Genomic DNA, 21,032 nt, shown 5'->3' with positions numbered 1-21,032 from the left:
CTAAAGAAAGTTAGGCTTTCGAATGTACATACAAAGAATTTTAAAAGCGTCTACAGTACAAAAAATAAGTATGTTCGACGTGAGTTTTACGTGTGTGGAAATAAAACATAATGCACTTTGTCACGTGTACTGAGCGATTGCTGTGTTGATACTACACACTTATTCGTTCTGCAACGCACGTAAGCGTGTAGTTTCAACATAGTTAGAAGGTGTACACACTTTCTCGAAGCAATATCAGCAACACGTTAATTCGAACACACATAAAGTGTGTTGAATCAATACGCGAAATACTATTTTACACATATTCTACGATGCAACACACGTTGATAATAACACACGAGCGAAAATAACACGGAAAAAAGCAACACAGTTTAAGCGTGTTAAGGAGGTTGGTTGCCGTCTGGTATCAGATCATCCGATAGATGGCATCCGATGAGATCCGTTTCTCAAATTTAAAATATGACGAACGATGGTATAAGAATGTAACACACTTGTGTTTGTAGTGTGCAGTCTTCAAAAATAAAGATGATATCTTTATTTTTGAAGGGTGCACATGACAAACACAAGTGTGTTACTTTTACACATTTTAAGTGCATTATTCATTGTAGACTTCTTACACGTTTTATCGTGTGTAAATTAAAAACACACTTGAAGTGAATTTAATTTACACACGATAAAGTGTATAAAAAGTGTCTACAATGAATAACGCACTTAAAATGTGTAAAAATGACACATTTGTTTTTGCAGTGTATATACTTAAAAAAAATTATTTTACTTGGTAATGACGAAATACAATTAAAACAATCATTTTTAATTGTATAAAAATTAATTTTCCTTAAATATACGAAAAGAATAAAATTAATAGTAACTAAGAGAAAAACCCGAGAGTGAGAATTTAATCTCTCGTTGCAAACTTACAGAGATATGTACCGATTCAATAAATTTATACGTGTCTCCTTCGCTAATTTTGTCAGTCGTAGATATTTCTATGCCATATACAACCGGTTAATGAATATTTCTGCCACTAAATTTATTAGCGGTTGCGACGAGGGTGGAAGACAAAAGCGACCGACGTGGCGTCTCGGAGAAATCTCACAAACGTTTCGTCAACGTAGAACCAAGAAGTGTAATTGGCTTAATTCGCATCTACGGTCGCGAGGAACTCCGGCATTTAAATGTGCTTAGACCCCGCAGCGTTATTATGTTTCCCTCGTACTTGATTTAGGTTTCGCGTCGGCTTTCTTCAAAACTCAATCGTTTTAAATGATATGTATTTTATACCAACTTTAGTCGTTACTTTGATAGATGATAAATAAAAGGTAAATATTATAACACGTACAAAGTTACGAGAAATGTTCTACAAAATATATTTAATATCGAAAAATAAACATATGACAGTGTGTATTGTGTGTTAGAGCAAATAATTCTTCTACAATAACGAATAATCTTCTAAATTTTATAGGGTAAACTCGGGTAAGATGGCCATACAGGAAAGATGGCCAACCCATGTTCATTCGATGTTTCATGGTGAGCTAGACTGAAAGAACATGGGTTGGCCATCTTTCCTGTATGGCCATCTTACCCGAGTTTACCCTAATTGTTTCAACTGTATTCAAATTTTCACTTAAATTGTGTATCATATACTTTCTCATATCTGTCTCACATAAATACAGATTTTATAAGACGATCTTTGCTCATTAATCTTTATCGTTTGAATATCAAACAGGTCTTCAGGTTTGCTCAAAGTTAAATTTTTTTATTTCGTGTAGCGATTCGACGCAAGCTCGCGCGTGTATATACGCCTGTGTGAAACCGCAGAGATACACTCGCGACTCGATGTTCCTTTCCGAGCTTCCAGCGGTAATTAATTAGCGTAATGATTCATCCGCGTAAACATTCGTTTCGTTCGCCTCTAATGAGTAGAGTTTCGTAAAGTTTCGCCGACCTCTGCAACGTTACTGATGTTGCTCTACCCAGCCATCCTGTCTTGCTCTCTTTTCCCCTTCCCGATTTGCCTCATCGAAATTCGTATCGCAATTTTAATGAGCGACAAGCTATGCAAATATACGCGCTTAAGTAGAATTTTGCGTCTGTGCAGAGTAACGACGTTATTAGAGCTTGGCGCATAGCAAAGTGTCGCATGCGCGATCATCGAAAAAAGTCCAATTTATATACTGCATTTATGCGAAACAATTAAGTTCAACTCGAAGTATTTAACTACAACTGTTTTAACAAATAAGATGTTATCGATTTATAATTAAAATTATAATTAAAATATAGCATTAAATTATAATAATATGTTCATATTTTATATTCGTATTCTCGCACTTCACATCTCTTCGATCAATATTTTATTTAAGATTTAAGATTTTTCTTCAAGCATTTTCTTATTTCTTACGTTATTATCGTATCTCGTTTTTAGATCGTTATAAAAAATTACCGATTATATAAATTTTTTAAATTCAATCTCGATATAATCGCATCAACCGCGTAACAAGCGTTTTAATAATTTTGTCATCTCCACTTCAGTAGAAATATTTCGTATGTGTGTGTGTGTGTCGTTATAAATTATTACTTTCTTACGTACGTGTCTCTTAGGTCACGAAGCTACTTAGCAGATTGAAGAGGTGAGACGATAGTACTTTTTGCGATATACTCGCTTTCGCAAATTGCTTTTCGATGTCACATGGACGTCGCTGGAGAGTCATGCTAATATACGCGAATCGATACTCGCCGATGAACAACATATCAACCTAACGATCTCATCGAGCCGGATCGGCTTAACAATTTAATTAACTTGGACAAGTGCGCACCTATCATCAGATTGCTATATTTTTTTCACTTAAGTCGCTCAAGAGATAATAAAAAATTGATTTCTTATTGACATTGAATAGAAAAGACTTAAGATTAAGAGTAGAAATAACTTTTGTCCAAAGCAGATCTTTTGGAAAATCGGTTCACACTCGGTGATTATATCTATAAGTTCGATCATTTCCAGTATGATTTACATATACTTGTTATTGCATTTTCACGGATATGCATTGATGGCTGAAGCCAGGCTTCCGAAGTGTCGTGCTCAATGACAGATTTGGAGCGTAAATTACGCAAAATCCTCGACCGGCCATCCGGCGAGCGATGCATAACCTAAGGTGAATGCCTCGGGACAATATTTATTGAGATCGATCGAAAAGTGGCCCGAGACGTGCCGGTTTTCGCCGCTACCCACGGTAACTCTTAAACGTCGTTCAAACGTCTGAATTATTCATTCAATGTACGCGTAACTCTCGAATATCTCGTGTTATTCGCCGGTGGTATAGACCCGTCCCTTTTTAATACAAAAATACGCAAAATGTGATTTTCCGTCGAAAAATAAACGTAAAACCTAATCAATATGAATCATAATCGGAATTATTAAGAAAAATATCAAAATCGTCGAGAAAAATATCAAAAGGAATTAAATAATTAACTAGAATCTGGTAAAAAGAGCAAAATTTTCAAGAGTGAAACGTTCGTTTTGGAATAGAAGTTTCTGTAATTCATTCTGTAAGATTGAAGACTAAAAAGTTTTTCAATAAATCAGTGGATTAACAATGTTGATGAATTTTTAAATTGTTTATTTAAAATTTTAGTGACATGTGCAGTATGCACATAAATAATAATAAGAGAAATTGAATTACACTGATCTATGTTCATAAATCTATGCAAAATTATCCTGTCTAAAAAAAAAAACACATATGTCATGCAATTATTTAATCTATAATCTGTGGCTCAATTCTCGAAGGAACACGTCATATCTTTCCTCTTCAGCCACCTGATCTAATTAAATTTTCAATGAAAATTAGGACATCAGAAGAGCTGTCGCGCGAGAGAAGTAAAACGAGGTTACGTTTGCCAGCGAGATAGAGAATACGCTTGAATGTTTATTCGGTCATTTATTTGCCTATCGCGAAAAGTTCTCCTCTCAATTCCCGGCTGCGAATGTGACGAGCAATGGCTCAGAGAACCATTTTCTTCGTGAAAGAATCATGCCTAATGGAGTCAGTAGAAGGAGATCCGAGCTTGCGTCGGTACGACAAGCTCCTTTCTCGCATTAATGCGGCGCGCATTTCCTTTTTTTTTTTCGCGCGTAATGCCCGCTAACGATCCCCCGCAAAATGTGGACGAGGATAACCGACGAGGTCGCGCAGGTAGTCAGCAGGATTTCAGAAAGCCCCATGAACATAAAAAATGCAATTTACCGACTACGCCGATGCGCTCAAAGACAGCAATTCCGCGCGTACACGTCAGGAATATGAGATTAAAGTGTAGGAAAGATTCTAAAATGCGTACTCTCTCTCTCCCCCTCCTGCGCCCCCCGCCTGCCGCTGAATGTCCCACAGGTCGCCGCGTCCGATGAAATTCTCCCAGGGGAAGGATCGAGTCGATCGCCAATAAAGAGTCTAGTTGAGAGAAATAGCGCAACTCTTGGGATATCCCGTATATTAATGAGATGGAGCTCTGCTTTCTGTCGCGTCGAAACGTTTATACATACAAACGCAGACCGCTGCGTTGTAAAGTTAATCCGCAACGCCGCAAAGGCTGAAGATACATAAACTCATATCACATCAAAAGATACACGTAAATAAAATTTAATAAATATAGGTATAAAAAATATCAATCATCATTTCCATCTCATTTCTCGCGAATGGATCGTTTATGCAGCTGGAATATAATTAGAATAATAAACTGAGAAAATTATGCATATCATTTATGGGAAAGGGCTTTTCTGCAAAAATTGCACGATCCACGCGTAAGCTCGATCGATTCGATTTATCTTCAATCGAGGAGATTTCCCTTCTATTCCCTCCAAGCTACCTGCTCAAGATGGAACGTCGACAAGGAGGTCGTATCCTTTCCTCGAGAGTTTTCTTTGTCGAAGGAGCGGAATCGCGTTTAATGGAGTCAACGGAGGTGGGTTCGGCCCCGCGGTCCAAAAGAGAGAAGAAGATCGTTTCCCCGCATTAATATCACTTCGCGCCGCTTTTTCCTTCGGATCTTTTCTATTTTTCGCATTATAAGGTTCCCCCATTTACGACAGGGGCGCGCGGAAAATCGAGAGGCATCCGGCGTCCATTAGACCCACGGAGGAGGAAAAATATTCAAATCGCCTGGAGCTTGCCGCGAACGCGAAACGATCGGATAATGAAAGCTCATTTCGTCCTTGATCGATCGACTTGGTGGGGGTTGGGAAAAGGGTACGGGAAGGGAGTGTGGGTATCCACCGATTTAATTAGTCGGAAGGGAGGCTACAAGAGGACGGTTTCTCCTACCAACGCCGAAGAGCCGCACATTATGAAACTGCAGCTCATTGTCTCTAACGTTTCTCTTTCTCTCTCTCTCTCTCTCTCCGTGCTTCACACTCCTCTTCAATCAGTTCTTTCTGTTATAACAGTTTTTTTTTTAATTTTTCTCGTTACCCTATGAAAATGGGACAATAGCTCCTGTCGCATAATTGGCTTTACTCACCGCTGCATGCTTCTTTCTTGTAGAATAATAAAAAAAGCATGCATTAGATAACAATAGCTCGGCAAGACATTGAGAATTTGTATAATCTAAGTTTCGACACTTTTGCATTTATATAGGACCGAATATTTTATTCTGTCAATATATTTAGTTCTACATAGATTTCTCTACATACATTTTATTGGCATTCCTCACAATTAAAATCAATTTTATTTCCTTTGCTAACGCAATTATCCTACAATTGTCGACGTTCTAATCGAACCTGCGACGTTTCGATTATTTTGTGCATTTTTAAAATAATCTCAACGTCTGTGAAAATCTCTATTACGAAGACATGCGCGAAAGAGCCTCGTCATTATATTTAACGAATGTCGAGAAGATCCGGGAGATGATGCGATTCGCTAACGCGTTGCAGTTTGCAACGAACCGGCCGACACGACGCGACGCGAGAGCGCGCGCGACAAAATATGATAGCGCGGCAACGGTTTCCCGGTGGGGACCTGAATAATGCATGAGCGCATAGCGAAGTAAAATATACTTTGACCGTTGTAAAGGCAGAGATTCCCGTGTTCCGCGTACTACATTCGAAAATCCGTTCCAATATCCGTCCCGCGGCGCGAAGCGCGCTCTTTCTTTGCGACAACGATTGCACCACATTGCGAGACAACGTCGGCTTTAGGTATATTGGCACCTCGAAGGAGGCTTTTTGATACTCTCCTTCCTTCTTAAATAAAACTTACCACACAGAAAAAAAAAATATTCTTGATTTGAAAATATATTTAGTTTAAAGTTCCAACAACATGGAAATCTTGAAATAAAATTATATTGCGTTAAACGAAGAAAATTTGCTTGAATGAAGACATTATATAGTTCAACCAAGAAAAAAAATGTTGAAATAAAAAGTTGAAATTCTAATAAGAAGATGTAGATTGTTTCGTATATACGCAAGATTACTATAAGCTTCTTATAAGAATTTCAACTTTTTATTTCAACATTTTTTTTCTTGGTTGAACTATATAATGACTTCATTCAAGCAAATTTTCTTCGTTTAACGCAATATAATTTCATTTCAAGATTTCCATGTTGTTGGAACTTTAAACTAAATATATTTTCAAATCAAGAATATTTTTTTTTCTGTGCATATATAGTTTGGGTTCTATTCATATTACACTATATTTTATAAATGGATTTTCAAACACGAATAAAATAAGTTTATAATTATAATTATTGAAGTTTATTTCGTCACATTTAATTATTAGAAATGTATTTTTTCTGTGTTTCAAAGTTTTCATATATTATTATGCTACGCGTCATTTTTCATTTGTTTATTTCATATATACTTCATAATGCGTTATAAATGGATAAAGTAAAAAGATCGAGTTAAAAAATGGCATACAATTTCTTAGAGATACATTAAAATATTCAAATCAGAAAGAGAAGACAATTTTTTCATTTTTTAACGACCTTCGTGTCTGCTCGTCTCGTTTACTTCTGATATTGTTGTAAGATATCAAGAATAGAATAGAATCAAGATAGACCGCGCGGTGGATCGATTCGCCGTTTTCGCAACTTCAATAGCCGGAATTGGCAATTATACATGTGCAATTCTACATTAGCACTAACCGGTATCAATAGCAGGGGGTCGACGTAACGAGATGCTCGTAACCCTAAGAGATAGAGGTAAACAATTCGGTGTAAGGCTCCTCACACGCTCAGTATTACCGCTAGTACGTTCTATATCATGTTACTAATCACGCGAGCTACTAATAAAGCGAACCACTTGTAATTAATGGCGGATCAACAGAAACTTAACGTTAGCATCTCTAAGTTACTGAAGACAGCCCGTTCAAAATCAAGTTAAAAATAAAATCATCTATAGCACGTTTAACTATACATGTAAATAAATATTATACAATAATAATAGAGAAAGATATAGATAAGTACTTAATTTTTCAAGTATCAATAATTTAACGCAGGACAAGTGCCAGTTGATGGAAAATAGACTTCCGGGAAAGAATAGATAGAGGCGATTCGAGGCTATCGCTGACAACCGGACAGGGAATGACGGGAAATGAATCAAGAGACAGAAAAGGCAGGCTGTGTGCATCCTGTATTGATATGATATTCCATATATCCAAAATGAGTACTCAGCAGGATGTCGTGATAATATAAGAAAAATACAAAACAAAAAAATACTTAACGAAACACATTCGCGATTTTTAAAAATAGTTTGAAGCTCGCTCGCAACGGCGCGGCGATGCAGAAGATAAAATAAATATGTTGGTACGTGTACGATGACCTTGAATGTGAAAATCGTTCTTTAAACCATTATTGCAAGGCATTGCACGCGACAATGGTATGGATTTGCTTTTTGTCACCTACGGATCGTATACGGCCTTCAAAATTCACCGTCAGCGCAAGTTGCGATTCAGAGCTAATTACAAGGTCCCGATCAACGGCGGTACGTGCTCGCGTGGTGAATTGCTTCTTTTCGGGAGTGAGTTGTAAATTCGAGACGTTTAAGGTAAGCACGCGACGTATTGGGTTGCCAAGATTGCGTCCAACGCAAATAACGGATATCGTATTTCGCGCAAATCAGAATGAAAACTAGTTTTTGGATGCGCGAAAATCTGAATCAGTGGAAAAGTCACTGATTCCATCAGTGACGTCTTGTATCGCTAATAAAACAGTGAAACAGGACCGAACGCGCTGCGCAATCAGCGAGAACGGCAAAGTTCACAGATTCATCAGTGGTTATATCGCCATTCACTTATTATTATAGTGGCTTCCAAGCGAACATGTTCGTGCGTGCGTCTTATATATGATTATTGGTGGTAAGTAAAGTTTTTGCATTATTAAATACAAAACCGATATTCTCGATTTACCGACACGTCTCCGATTTACGGCGTTGCGCGGATCGATAACGTTGTGGAGCGTTCCGGAATCACGCGCGACGTCGATAACGGCAGGGCCACCGCGCAGGGCGGCCTGCGCAGCCCCGCGAGGGGCGAAAAGTTCGACCCGCGATCCGCGATCGAGTGCGACGTCGTTCTTCCTCTTCCGTGATACCCGCCGAACAGACGCATTCCGCCTTTTCCTGCGTGAAGCCCGGCCCGTCGTGGGTGACCCCAGCCAACCCGAGCGAGAGAGGAGGCCGCACCGGCGAGGACGAGCACCGGGACCGGGAGCAGCGTGTCGGTGAGTTCGCCCGTTTAATTAATTGTGAGCCACGAGCGGACTGCGAGAGGATCGCGCTCCCGCTCTGTTGTCGCCATATTTTCGCGTGCAAGCAAGCTCGGCGTAAGATTTCGGTCGGCGGTCGACACCAAGCGCGAGGGAACCCGGACGTGGTTATCGTAGGCAGGGTAATCGGAGCGAGCCCTTGGAGATCCGGTCAGGGAAGCGTCGAGGAGCCCCCGATTAGCGGGGTACGCGACACGCGAATATTAACGTTGCGGGAACGTTCTAGCGGCTTCGGAGCACGTGAGGGCCGCGTGCTCCTCACGCGCGATGCGTTGTCGAGCCGAACGGCGGGAACCGTTAATCTTGACCTACAAAATTAAAACCAGTTTGACATTATTTTCATTTTGAAGTAGCAGACAAGATTATTAGAACCGTCTCTCCGCTCCATTACGAACCTTGCAAATAATTATAAGTGTCGCAAATACATCCTGCTCTCCCTTTTGATCCGCTGTCCCCATAAGATAGCGTGACATTACATATACTTTTTTAGATATGAGTGAGATCTGATTTTTATTATTTTATATGCTATTATTACGTATGTACTTAATATGTGTAAGTTGTCTAGCTGGATATACATTTCAGTTTGTTTCAGATAATCTTCAATTATTAAAATTTTATGGATATGGACGAAATTATGAAATGGTCGCCAGACAAGGTAGCAGAGAAATTATTGGATCTTACACAAGACAAATTAGTTGCTAATGCTTTTTTGGGTGAGCATTCTGAATGAGTTAGCCAACATTTTTTTTCATGCAGAGAGCTTTTGTAATTCTTGTTATAGTTGTAATTATATTCCTGATTTTTAATATCATATTGATTAACAAACACTGATGAAACTGTCGAAACTCGTAGAATTTGTCTGTACAGTTGAGGCTCAGAGATGATCATTGCAAATTATCGCTATACATATTTGTTTTACAGGAAGGAACAAATCTTCCTCATGTTGAAAAGAACTTAAGGACTGAGGCGAATGGCAACGTGCAACCCTATCTTATGTGCATTCGAGGTCAACAAAGGGCCACTTTCTTCGTCCAGGGTGACGGATGGTTTCTTAATCTGCCGCATGGAGCTTCTTCTATCGCAGCTTTTGATTTATTATTTAAATTATATCAAGTACTTCATGTTTTATATCCACCTTCTCTGTTCAATTTTTACAATTTTATTGAAAGTTTTGTTTACGAAATTAATGTCCAACCATCCAATATAGTATCTTCCTTGCATATTAATATTAATAACGCGAAAGTTGAAGAGAAGTAGCAGAGACGAGAACATGTATTAAAATATTCATTAAGATATTATTCATTAAGATATTAATATAAAGATATTTAATATATATTTAAAAAATACAATATATTAAGATTAAATATATCTTTAACCAGCTTTTAATTTTCTTTATAATTTTAATCCACTACCAGTAATCCATTATTATATCATATATTTTTATAGTATTAGCATAATATATGAAATGCACACAGAAAAAAAATTAGCTACAAATTTTGTTGTAAATATGGATAGCTAAATCGTTTACAGTGAGAGCTATTAATTTAGCAATAGTAGCAAAATATTTTTGCAATTATTATTAACAATAAGTAGCAAAAGGTACAGCAAAATTAGAGCTCTTGCTGTAAAAAATGTTAGCTGTCCATATTTGTGACTAGATTTGTTATAACAGCTAATTTTTTTCGCGTAGTACGTTCACTAATCAAAAAGTGAATTTTTCACTGAGTAAATCAGTATACTTTCACTGATTTATTCAGTATTCACTAATTTCACTAATTTTTCAGTTGAATTTCACTGATTGTCAGTGGCATACTTTAGACTGACGCATTCAGTGAATATTCACTGCTAATCAGTGACTATTCACTGTTTCAGATTTAGAGAGTAGTTTTTGGATGCGCGAAAATGTTTAGGGACCAAAAAGCTTCTCGTAAAATTGATTTTAGTTGGAACAAGATTTAATTTAGCGTTTTAATAACCGCGCGTATGCACGTTTTACACATGTAAATAAAAAAAATAATAAAAAATGAAATCATGTTCTATAATAAAATGTGCGCTCTATATATATATAGATAAATATATTTTAATTTTAGCAATATATTTACAACTTAGCTGAACATTTTGAAGTTATCTTCAGCAAACTGAGAAGATTATATTTTTGCTTACAATGGGCGCTCGTTTCGCGAATGGTTCTTCAATTACGAATCCATTTGACGACCACTTTATTTTATACACAAGTTGATCGAGCGTAGTAAAACACATGAAAAGAAACAAAAGAAATTGAGTTTAAAGGAAGAGGCTGAACGATGTTCGCGAGGCGTGAGAAGGCTGTGGAGAGACGGGAGATCGATCGGGCGGTAAGGAAGAAGAGGATGAAACCTCTCCTGCTTCTCGATTCCGGCGATAGTCGGACGAAATTGCGAATATCGAGTTTCGTCGGGAAGGTCCCTGCGCGGCGAATTTGTCCCGCGGGAAAAAGAATCGCGTGGCAAGTCGAACGGAAAGCAGAGGGCCGGGTGGCACGACCGATGGGTGGGTTGGAGTTGAACTCGATTCGAACACTGATTAAAAATACATATCGGACCCGTGTATTTAGGGAATACGATGAGATCGGCGGTAAGGCCGATCAGAAAAATTGCGCGGGGATACGCCGATGCCCTTCGATACATATAACACGGAAGAGAGATTCCTTATTCCGCGCGATGCAGATTCAAAATGTCCCAGTCGTTAATTGTGTCAAGTTATATAGCGAGAAATATTGGATTTTCGTGAGTGTCCGTTGATTTACGCACCTTATTTTAATAATTTAGTGGGAAGTGTATGTGAATAAATGGTAAATTTATAAAACTTATGAATTATCTTATCACAAAGCGATAATACCAAGAATAATTTTAATAATGTTGGGAAATTTTAAGGATAAACGATTGTAAAACGCATTCCCTATCATCACACAGTCACACCCGACATTACAATCTTATCCTGCCTCACGGTAGATGTCAAATTGATCAACTTGACGAAATGAGAATTGAACGTTGAAAGTAATCAAGAGTTCGTCGGTATTCAAAGAATCGTTATGATAATGAAATTATTTTCTCGCTCGGTATTCTCTCTTTTTCTATCTTACGGAATAGTCCGAAGTTTCTCACCGACAGCACGATGAGGTGATTATACGGTGAGGAAAGGCCACGGAAGAATTAAGAAAGTTAAATGTATTAATCGAGCCCACGGCAAAAATTAATTGACTCCGCAGGCAGAGCGAATAAAAACGCGCGTGACCTTTGCATTGCGCGAGATTCGGTTAAGAAAGAGAATAGATAAATGGCAGGAAGCAGGAGCAAGACATAAACGGCACTCTCAGTGTTCAAGGTCTGAAAGGCGGCGGTATAATACGCAAGAGAAAATTATTCCGAAACCACCTGCTAGGTTCTCGTTATAGTAATGAAACTATACGGTCAGACTAAAGAAGAAATTTCTGTTGCTAAGATTCTTAATACGATGCCGCCATAGGTTTCTCGGAAGCAGATTCAAAGGGAAGATCGTAAAAATCATAACATTATTCAAGCGTTTAATTATCTCATAAACGTTATAATAAAGGCAAAAAGCATTGTTCCAACTTTTTTTAATTAAAAATATTACTTTGTTTTTATAGGATGGCACATTCATAAGATAATGACTCTTAATTGTATAAGCATGAAATACGATAAATTAAAAGATTTTATTGTAAAATAAAATTCTTAGAACTTGCTAAAATGTCTCTTTCTCTTTTCATACCACATTTTTAACAGCACTCTTTTCTATATTATATATTTTATCTATAAAAATTTTCTTATTCTATCGCCTATCCTCTATAGAAAATGTCCTGAATTCTTATTTTTGCTTGAAAAACGTATAATAAATGTAGAATCTCGTCAGACTGTTTCATTAATAGAATAGAATAAAATTATTGATCAACGCTACATACATCTCCATTATTATGACCGAATGTCTGTCCTTTTGTAGGAAAAATGATTTTTAATTGACAGTATTGTTACAACTAAAATATCGACCATTACAAGTAAGAAGGCCGTTCCGCCGGCATTCGGAAATAAAAAATCCAAATCATGAAGGTTCTCTAGGGCAGCTGTATATCACAATTTGGTACATTTTGGTAAATTCATAAAAACTCATAAATAATTAAATATATCTATTGCTCTATTGTAAAGAAATATACTATCGTGATAAAAATGATGTTTATATTCAATATAAATGAAATTATTTTTTAATTACACGCAAAAGAATTGCGAAATGTAATTTTATGCTATACTTATTACAACAGAAATAACTTGAACTAAACGTATTTATTGCTTTCTCATGCACAGTCAAGAGAAAGTAAAAAACATTTTATACAAAGTATATGTGTATATGTGTGTGTATGTGAGTGCATATAACGTAACGTGTACATAAAAAAATATAACGTAAGGATAAAAATAATGTAAATGTGTGAGGAAGCGTATTTTGAAAAAAATTAAACTACATATTTTACACAATATAAAACTACTTGACATTTTGTCAAATATCTCAACTCTGCATATTTCTATTTTCTATGCAACAAATTTCAAAATTTTTGCATATTTCTAACAAAACTCGCGTAGCTCTATAGTAAACAAACATATTTTTTCTTTCTTTCTTTCGCTCCTCGAAATATTATTTGTATTGTAGAACACGATATTCCACGCACATTACACTAAAATGTAACACATAATCACTTTAAGATCGAACGAAGTCTTATTTTAATACTCATAGAAAATATTTACCAATCGTTCGTTTAATTATAACTTCTTCTTCAAGGAAAAATTAATTAATGTAATTTCGGATACTAGTAAAATCAATTTTCTTTACAAAACAGCACGATTGAGTTGAGAAATCATTACGTCTGGATGTTTGTATGCATATGCACTTGTCCGCGTGTATATCTATTGTCCCAGGTAGTCCTTTATCTGAAGGCACATGCCAGGGTTCGATTCGAGCGATAATCGATCGGATGGAGGCGTCCTCGTAACTGACAATGGCTCTTTATTCCACGAGTAGCGCACGTATGTACAGGTGTATGCGACGTACGATACGACGCATTAATGGCTCTGTCGGCACCCTCCCTATATACTTCACCTCCACGATGCAACAGTATCGGAAAACGCAGACTGTCCCAGGATCTGTTCCTAATTTTACAGATAGATTCTTCGGCTAATTTCTTGTCAAAACATAAATATTTTTAGCCACAATATTGGGATATTTCGGAAGCTAAACTACAGAGAGAAACGAGTATAAATAAATTCTTCCATTAATCTTAAGCAAACACATTACTTTAATAATTTTTTAATGAAATTAAATGTGAAAGTATTGAAAGTGTTGTATGATATTAAATTAAGATATGTGATATTGAATTAAGATTTTTAGGCGTTACCGAATTAGTGTATACTGGCAAGTATATCTAAAGTAAAGGAAGAAGACTAACTTTCTGAAGTTCTCAGAGCTTGTCGTGTGTATAACTGTATTTTCCAAGTTTTGCATTATGCATGCTGTGTCGCTACGGAGATCGGAAGATCATGCAATTTAAAAAAAATTATGGGTTCCTTAAATTGTTTCTAAACTATCCGATTCAGTCAAAAAGTAAAATATCGTATTATAACATTATTTTTCGAACTATCTAATCTATCGATGCAACGAGATGCATCAAGAGACGATATGCAATATTATTATATATGTTATACACAAGCGTTGACATAAACAATTAACCATTGAATCGCGAGGAGAAGAAGATGTAAAGAAGACAAAGATGGAAGCCGTAACGGAGTAAGAGGACGCGTGCGGGAGCGCGGATGAACGGAAACTCGCAACAAACTACGAAGGATACGCGAAGGTAAGGGGGATGGAAACAGAAGGATGATGGTCGCAACTATATACACGTCTGTACAAAAGAGGAAGGGGAGAGGCGAGGGAACGACGGAGGGGCGGTTCAAGGGGATCAGAGGTTATTTTTAAAAACATTGAAAATAAGATATCGGGTAAAAATTTGTGCCCTCGTGCCACAATACTGTACATATAGTGGTTATTTGGCGGCTTTGGCGCTCACGGAACTTGGTAAGCATATCCCTTTTACGTTTAGAAATGTATTGCAAATTTTTATTTTATCACATAAATTTATGTAATACATTATTGCACCGACAGATAAACTGCAGAAGAGCAGCGTATCGTATTTCAAGAAAACGTTGGCAGACAACTTTCTATATGGTACGGATATGGACTGTCTTTGCCTATTTTGAAGTTGGCATAAGGAATCATACATATCTCAAAATCAGATAATTCAACAAAAATTCTGTTAGCGTACAAATCGCGCAATATAGAAGAATACAAAAAGCCTTTGATGACAGATCACCAAGTGTCAAAGAAGGTCGTACAGGTTAGGACACTTCTTTCAGCTCCTTGCCAGGTAAGTTTTGACAGTAATACCAATGAACGTTTGCAATATCGAATATTATAATCAATTCTATATCATTAGCAATTTTTTGCAGTTGCTTTTTAATCTGACGGTAGCTAATTTACATTATACTATAGATGTAGTGCTGCCGACTTTATAGGATTATATGTTGAATTCTACTCATGTAAATGTTAGACACAGTGCAGTATTAGCTACTGTGTAAATTCTCGAAGCCGTATACAATCACTGTAACGATACAAATTAGACATTATCGGTAAGAAAATGTAAAATTTTTATGCAGAGATCAATTTCTATTTTTCTTTAAATGTGTAACAATCTAATCTCTAACATCCATTTTTATTCAGGAGCCACGGGTGTGTAGCTGATATACAGGATATACTATAAACTGTCAGAAGTAGAAAAATCGCCATGTGATGTGATCGTGAGTTGTTAGCTTAATTTATAATTTAGAATAATGGATAATTTGTATGTATAAGATTTTATGTTCTTTTTTGTAGGCAATGGATAATGAGGAAGAAATATTCATACATGCATTACTAATTCTAATGCTTGGTATATACATTGTAAAGAAACGAATATCTTTTCGTTGGGTCAATCGACAATATTGGGTACGACCAATCAATGTGAGACGCCCTGATCAAGGAGACTTTAATCACTTACTGCAAGAGATGAAAAATGATCCGTTTATGTTTTTTCGCTACACAAGAATGTCTTTATGCATCTTTAATCAATTGCTGGAAATGATGACACCATTTTTGGTAAAGAAAAGTCATCGGGCATTGATACCCGAACAACGCCTTGCTTTAACTCTAAGGTATGTATTTATTTCAGTGATAATATGTTATGTAAAGGGAGTATTAAATTAACCAACTAAATTTTTTTGTATTTTCGTTATATCAGATTCCTTGCTACAGGAGATCAAGTCCTATCAATCGCTTTAGCATATCGCATTGGGGAGTCGACGGCACGTAAAGTAATAAAGGAGACTTGTGCTGCAATTATAAGAGTATTAGCGCCCTTATATTTGCCATCTCCTACAGAAGAAGATTGGATCAAAATATGTGAAGGATTTTGGACAACTTGGAACCTACCAAACTGTTGTGGTGCAGTTGACGGGAAGCACGTACAAATACAAGCTCCGCCAAATTCTGGGAGCGTGTACTTCAACTACAAAAAAACTTTCAGTATAATATTAATGGCGGCATGTGATCACAATTATAAATTTACAGTAGTAGATGTTGGAGCATATGGCAGCAACAGTGATGGCGGAGTTTTGTCAAGATCGGAGTTTGGCAAAGCTCTACACAATGGTAATCTGAATTTACCAAAAGGTGAAGCCAATTTGCCTGGAAGTAGAATAAGGACGCCATGCTTCTTCGTTGGAGATGAGGCATTTCAACTAACACAAAATATGATGAGGCCATATCCAGGTCGCAATTTAAATGTAAAAAGAAAATCTTTAATTATAGATTATCACGAGCTAGGAGAATTATAGAGAATACATTCGGGATTCTTGTCTCACGCTGGAGAATTTTAAGAAAATCTATTGCTTACATCCTGAAAATGTCGACAAGATCATATTAGCAACGATATGTCTCCACAATTTTTTAAAAACTGTGAACGATTTGAGGCCAGCAGAACACAGAATTTATTGTCCTCCCAATTTCGTCGATACTGAGCAAGAGGATGGCACTATTATTAGTGGAGCCTGGAGAAGTGAATGTTCTACAAGTAACGTAGCAGAAATTGAACGTATTAGAGCAACCAATGCTCGTCGTTCAACCACACTGGCATACAAGCAACGAGATGAAATAGCAGGATTATTTGCTAACTCCTGAGGGTGAAGTTTCATGGCAATACGCAGTACATTAATAGAGGTTTCAACAGTCCAGATTTCCATTGAGCCAAGAAGTTATTTTTATTCGCATTTGTTAAAAGATTAATTACTTTTATTTGCAATTTTTTATTGTATACCATTTCTATGACGTTTATTTGCATTTATAGTTAATTACAACACGTTTGTTGGTACTTATTAAAGAAAAGAAATCAAAATACAGTTGATTTGCTCAAGAGTGACAATAATATGTGTATTCTAGAAATAGAGTTAAATATCAGCTAATATAAGATCGGTCTCCGTCATTTATTAATAAATAAATAAGGTTATTAAAATGCATTTGATTACTTTTATTTGTATTTGTTGTATACATTCCTGCCAGTACAAAAACTACAAGTAAAATAATTTCTTGTGTTGAAGCGTTTGGCAGCAACACAGAACAAAAACATTTTCTGCTAAATAAATGTTATTACAAAAAATATACAGGCATGTATTTTTCAGGTAAAAATGCAACTAAAAGATTAATTGTACGATTAATATAAGAGTAATATAAGAATAATATAAAAGTAATATAAGAATAATATAAGATATTTTAAAAAATATTTTATAATATCAGAAGAACAAAAGTAACACAGTAAGATCTTATATTATTATAAATAAGAAACAAAGTTATGCGGCTATACCTAACCTAACGGTTTCCATAAGATTTCTATAATCGCTTGCTTTCGTCTCGATTTTTCGGATTCAGACATTCTTTCCAATTCCGTTGCTACTAACAAAGCAAAACCTTTTATCAGGTGTTAAATCATTAAGATTCCAACCCCTTTGCTGAGATGGTTCTACATTAGTCACACGCTTTTGAAGACTATCGCTCAGAGCTGCAAGTGAATGCTCTAAGTATGTGTTACTTTTGTTCTTTATTCTTGAGCGATCCATTTTTATATTGAAGGGTAGCATTTGTGGTGCAGGAGATGGTGTAGAATCTCTTGATATTGATGTGCTCCACTCATGCCAGAAAAATTAAGTGACTCACACTGAGATGGAATGACGAAGCAGTGATCTGCGATCAGTTTCTGTTAATTCTTTAGTTTGTTGTATATTACTTTCCTAAATATTTAGATGGAGAGGAATACAATTACTAAGGTAAAAGTACCAATACCCGGACACCTAAAAGTAGGTAAATGTACCAATGCCTGGACACGTACCTATATGTGGATACCTTTAAAAAATATAAATTTATGGAAATAAACGTTTGGATACTATAGCTAAAGTATATATATATAACTAAAGTTTCAAACTACAAAAAAATATTTTTATCTTTGATTTTAATTCGCGTTATACTTATAAATAATAATTAAAGGTGTCCAAATATAGATACGCGTCCAGGTATTGGTACTTCTACCTTAAATTCTGTCTTTAATTGCATGAATATATCGTCAGGCTAACAATGGTAGTACATTCTCAAGATTAGTGTTTGATACCTTTAAAGCCTGAGATGGACTTGAGGACAATGAATGCGGAAAGAGTCGTTTGGGTTTGTACTTAAAACTGTTTGAGGCAATGAAATGTTGCTCCTGCTTATGTTGATCCTATCAGGAAGAGAAGATGTACTTGATGCATCCATTAATTGCTTCTTGGCAGCAGACACGTTCGTATATGATCTACAAAACATTAATTAATACAGTGTAATATAAGTAAACTATGTATTATATATTATTTACCATATAGTCTATATTAATCAAACTTACTTTCTTCGTTTTATAAGGCTTTCCAAAAACAAGAGATTGTGGTATAATGGGAATGCAGGTCGATGAGTGGCACCACTACCACTTCGTGTCTCCAATTCGCGAAGTCGTTTCTCCTTTGAAAATCGTTCACGTAAGCGTAGCCATCGATTTTGACAAGTTGAAACTACAAGGAAGTCATTATTGTTACATACACATATTAATATTATCTTGTTTATATAGAACATTAAAAAATTAATATTTTAATCTTACCTGACATATCCAAAATTTTTGAAATTTCAATCCATGAATTTTCTTTCATGTTTGTGTCTTTGTATTCCTTCAAAGATGAATTGTACAAATGCGGATAACTTCTTACCGCATCTATCAACAATTCATCAGTTCCTTTTTCAAGGCTTTCCCCTTCGACTTCGACGACTTCATGTTGTATATCGTCTTCGAATTCTTCATTATATGAACCACTACAATATTCATGTTCGTTATGTCCCATTTTGGTCTTGACAGCCGTGATCAGTCCAATGCGGATCAGCTGCCGTCAGATTAAACAGCAACTGCAATAAATTGCTAATGATAGAATTGATTATAATATTCGATATTGCCGTTCATTGGTATTACTGTCAAAACTTACCTGGCAAGGAGCTGAAAGAAGTGTCCTAACCTGTACGACCTTCTTTGACACTTCAGACGCTGTTCTTCTGCAGTTATCTGTCGGTGCAATAATGTATTACATAAATTCATGTGATAGAATAAAAATTTGCAATACATTTTAAACGTAAAAAGGATATGCTTACCAAGTTCCGTGAGTGCCAAAGCCGCCAAATAACCACTATACGTACAATACTGTGGCACGAGGGCACAAATTTTTAACCGATATCTCCGCCAAATAACCACTATGCTACAGTACTGTGGCACGAGGGCACAAATTTTTACCGAACGTAGCTCGAAATTAACCGGAACGTGACTATTTTCCAGCAGTCTCTTCCCTTACCGCGCGCGTCTTTCTCCGGCATTTTCCCCCGTCCCGTACCGCGCGTCCCGACGCGCCCTTCGTTAGCTTCTCTCTCTCCATCCCGGCCGCGGGAGATACGCAGGAAAAAACAGAGACACAAGTGCAGAGGGTGGTTACGTGTGCAGGGCGCTGGAAAAAACGGCGAGCGAGATTCCAACGGGGGAGAAGGAGGAGGAGGAGGAGGAGGAGGTGGCGGCCGTTATGTACCTACAAGGGAACGAAACAAGTGGCGGGAGTGACGGTAAAGAACAGAGGGCTATATGGGATGGAGAACCGGGCGAAGGGTCGTAACGAGCCCTCGCGGTAAGCCCCGGCAAGCGGAGAGAGATCGGCTCGCTTATCGCGTATCTTGGGATTGATTCGAGCGTGGAAGTCTTAAACGAGACGGTCAACATCTGCTGACCCCGTTGCTACGTTTCCCACTAACGGATGACGTTTATTAGCGCTACTGCCGCTATCGTTAGCCTCTCCAGTCTAAGCTGTAGCTCTTTCCCGGGGGCTGTTTGCCTGTCCCTTTGAGATTTGTTTTGAAATTAGGTATGTAGAAATTGCGGATGTTGTGTTTAAACCTTGGAAAATTAATTTCCAGTCTTATAGGATTTACCAAAGAAAAACCGCTCAACTCAGAGCGCAATTGGTAAATTAATAAATAATATAAGGCTAAAAATAAAAACAGCATTTTTTTCAATTAATCGATTAAATCAGCTGAGAATTTTTTAATCCTCTATTGGAAGTATCGTGAAACTCTGATTGGTTCAAGATAAAATAAGGAAAATATATAAATAAATGTCCGTTTGTAATACACGGGAATATTAATTCAATATATTTACCGCAGCCTGATTTCTTATATTTATTCTGCATTTCTTAGGTCTTATTCTTATCATGTCTTAGCCTTATCAGCATAGAAGACGCCATTTTTCGCGTGTGCGACTTGCCGTGTTACACATCCATCGGCCGAAAATTTCCGCGTAAGCACGGCCATGCGGAAAATCGAGCCGGAATTTCCGCAGACTCGCACAATCTACAGTTGAAATGGCCCGGAACGATGGAAATTTTCGCGGTTATTGATTTTTCCCGGCCCGTCGCACGGGTGCAGATGCGCGCGTGCATGTAATCCCACGTCGAAGGGGGAGGAAAGGGAGTGAGATGTAAAAAAAAAGAAAATAATAAAAACGGACTGACAAAACAGCATATTGAAAAAAAAAAATCAATTTCGCAATCTTGTAT

At 36.9% G+C, this 21,032-nt stretch overlaps 2 protein-coding genes, 1 long non-coding RNA gene and 1 pseudogene across 4 annotated transcripts in view; 2 read left to right on the top strand and 2 right to left on the bottom strand.

The window, feature by feature from the left end:
* Positions 1–21,032, bottom strand: part of Plexa (plexin A) — a 186,717-nt gene that overhangs the window by 86,275 nt on the left and 79,410 nt on the right. The window lies entirely within an intron of this gene.
* On the top strand, positions 8,542–10,125 carry LOC139777465 (uncharacterized). Its single transcript, XR_011719365.1, has 3 exons — positions 8,542–8,700; positions 9,338–9,458; positions 9,667–10,125. It is a non-coding gene; the product is annotated as an uncharacterized lncRNA (long non-coding RNA).
* LOC139777457 (uncharacterized) lies at positions 14,742–17,174 on the top strand (annotated as a pseudogene).
* On the bottom strand, positions 18,208–19,499 carry LOC139777464 (uncharacterized). 2 transcript variants are annotated; one of them, XM_071714892.1, is made up of 4 exons: positions 19,425–19,499; positions 19,049–19,360; positions 18,800–18,962; positions 18,208–18,712 (listed from the first exon to the last, which is right to left on the bottom strand). In XM_071714892.1, the coding sequence occupies exons 2-4, from the start codon at positions 19,284–19,286 to the stop codon at positions 18,535–18,537; spliced, it is 579 nt and encodes a 192-aa protein (XP_071570993.1). In that variant the 5' UTR covers positions 19,287–19,360; positions 19,425–19,499; the 3' UTR covers positions 18,208–18,534. The 2 variants fall into 2 exon arrangements, with proteins under 2 accessions (XP_071570993.1, XP_071570992.1); XM_071714891.1 differs by having other exon boundaries at positions 19,049–19,347.

This window comes from Temnothorax nylanderi, unplaced genomic scaffold (assembly GCF_030848795.1).
Source record: "Temnothorax nylanderi isolate EJ_2023f unplaced genomic scaffold, tnyl_v1.0 TNYL_tig0149_pilon, whole genome shotgun sequence".
Classification (NCBI taxonomy): domain Eukaryota; kingdom Metazoa; phylum Arthropoda; class Insecta; order Hymenoptera; family Formicidae; genus Temnothorax; species Temnothorax nylanderi.
This window is presented reverse-complemented; position numbering and strand designations above follow the sequence as displayed.

What these genes read in the sequence shown, in the direction of transcription:
- LOC139777464 (XM_071714892.1), bottom strand. Translation starts at nt 19,286, where the DNA reads ATGGGACATAACGAACATGAATATTGTAGTGGTTCATATAATGAAGAA. An exon ending in AAAAATTTTGGATATGTCAG is followed by an intron (nt 18,963 to 19,048) that starts GTAAGATTAAAA and finishes ACTTCCTTGTAG; the next exon opens with TTTCAACTTGTCAAAATCGA. An exon ending in AGCCTTATAAAACGAAGAAA is followed by an intron (nt 18,713 to 18,799) that starts GTAAGTTTGATT and finishes AATGTTTTGTAG; the next exon opens with ATCATATACGAACGTGTCTG.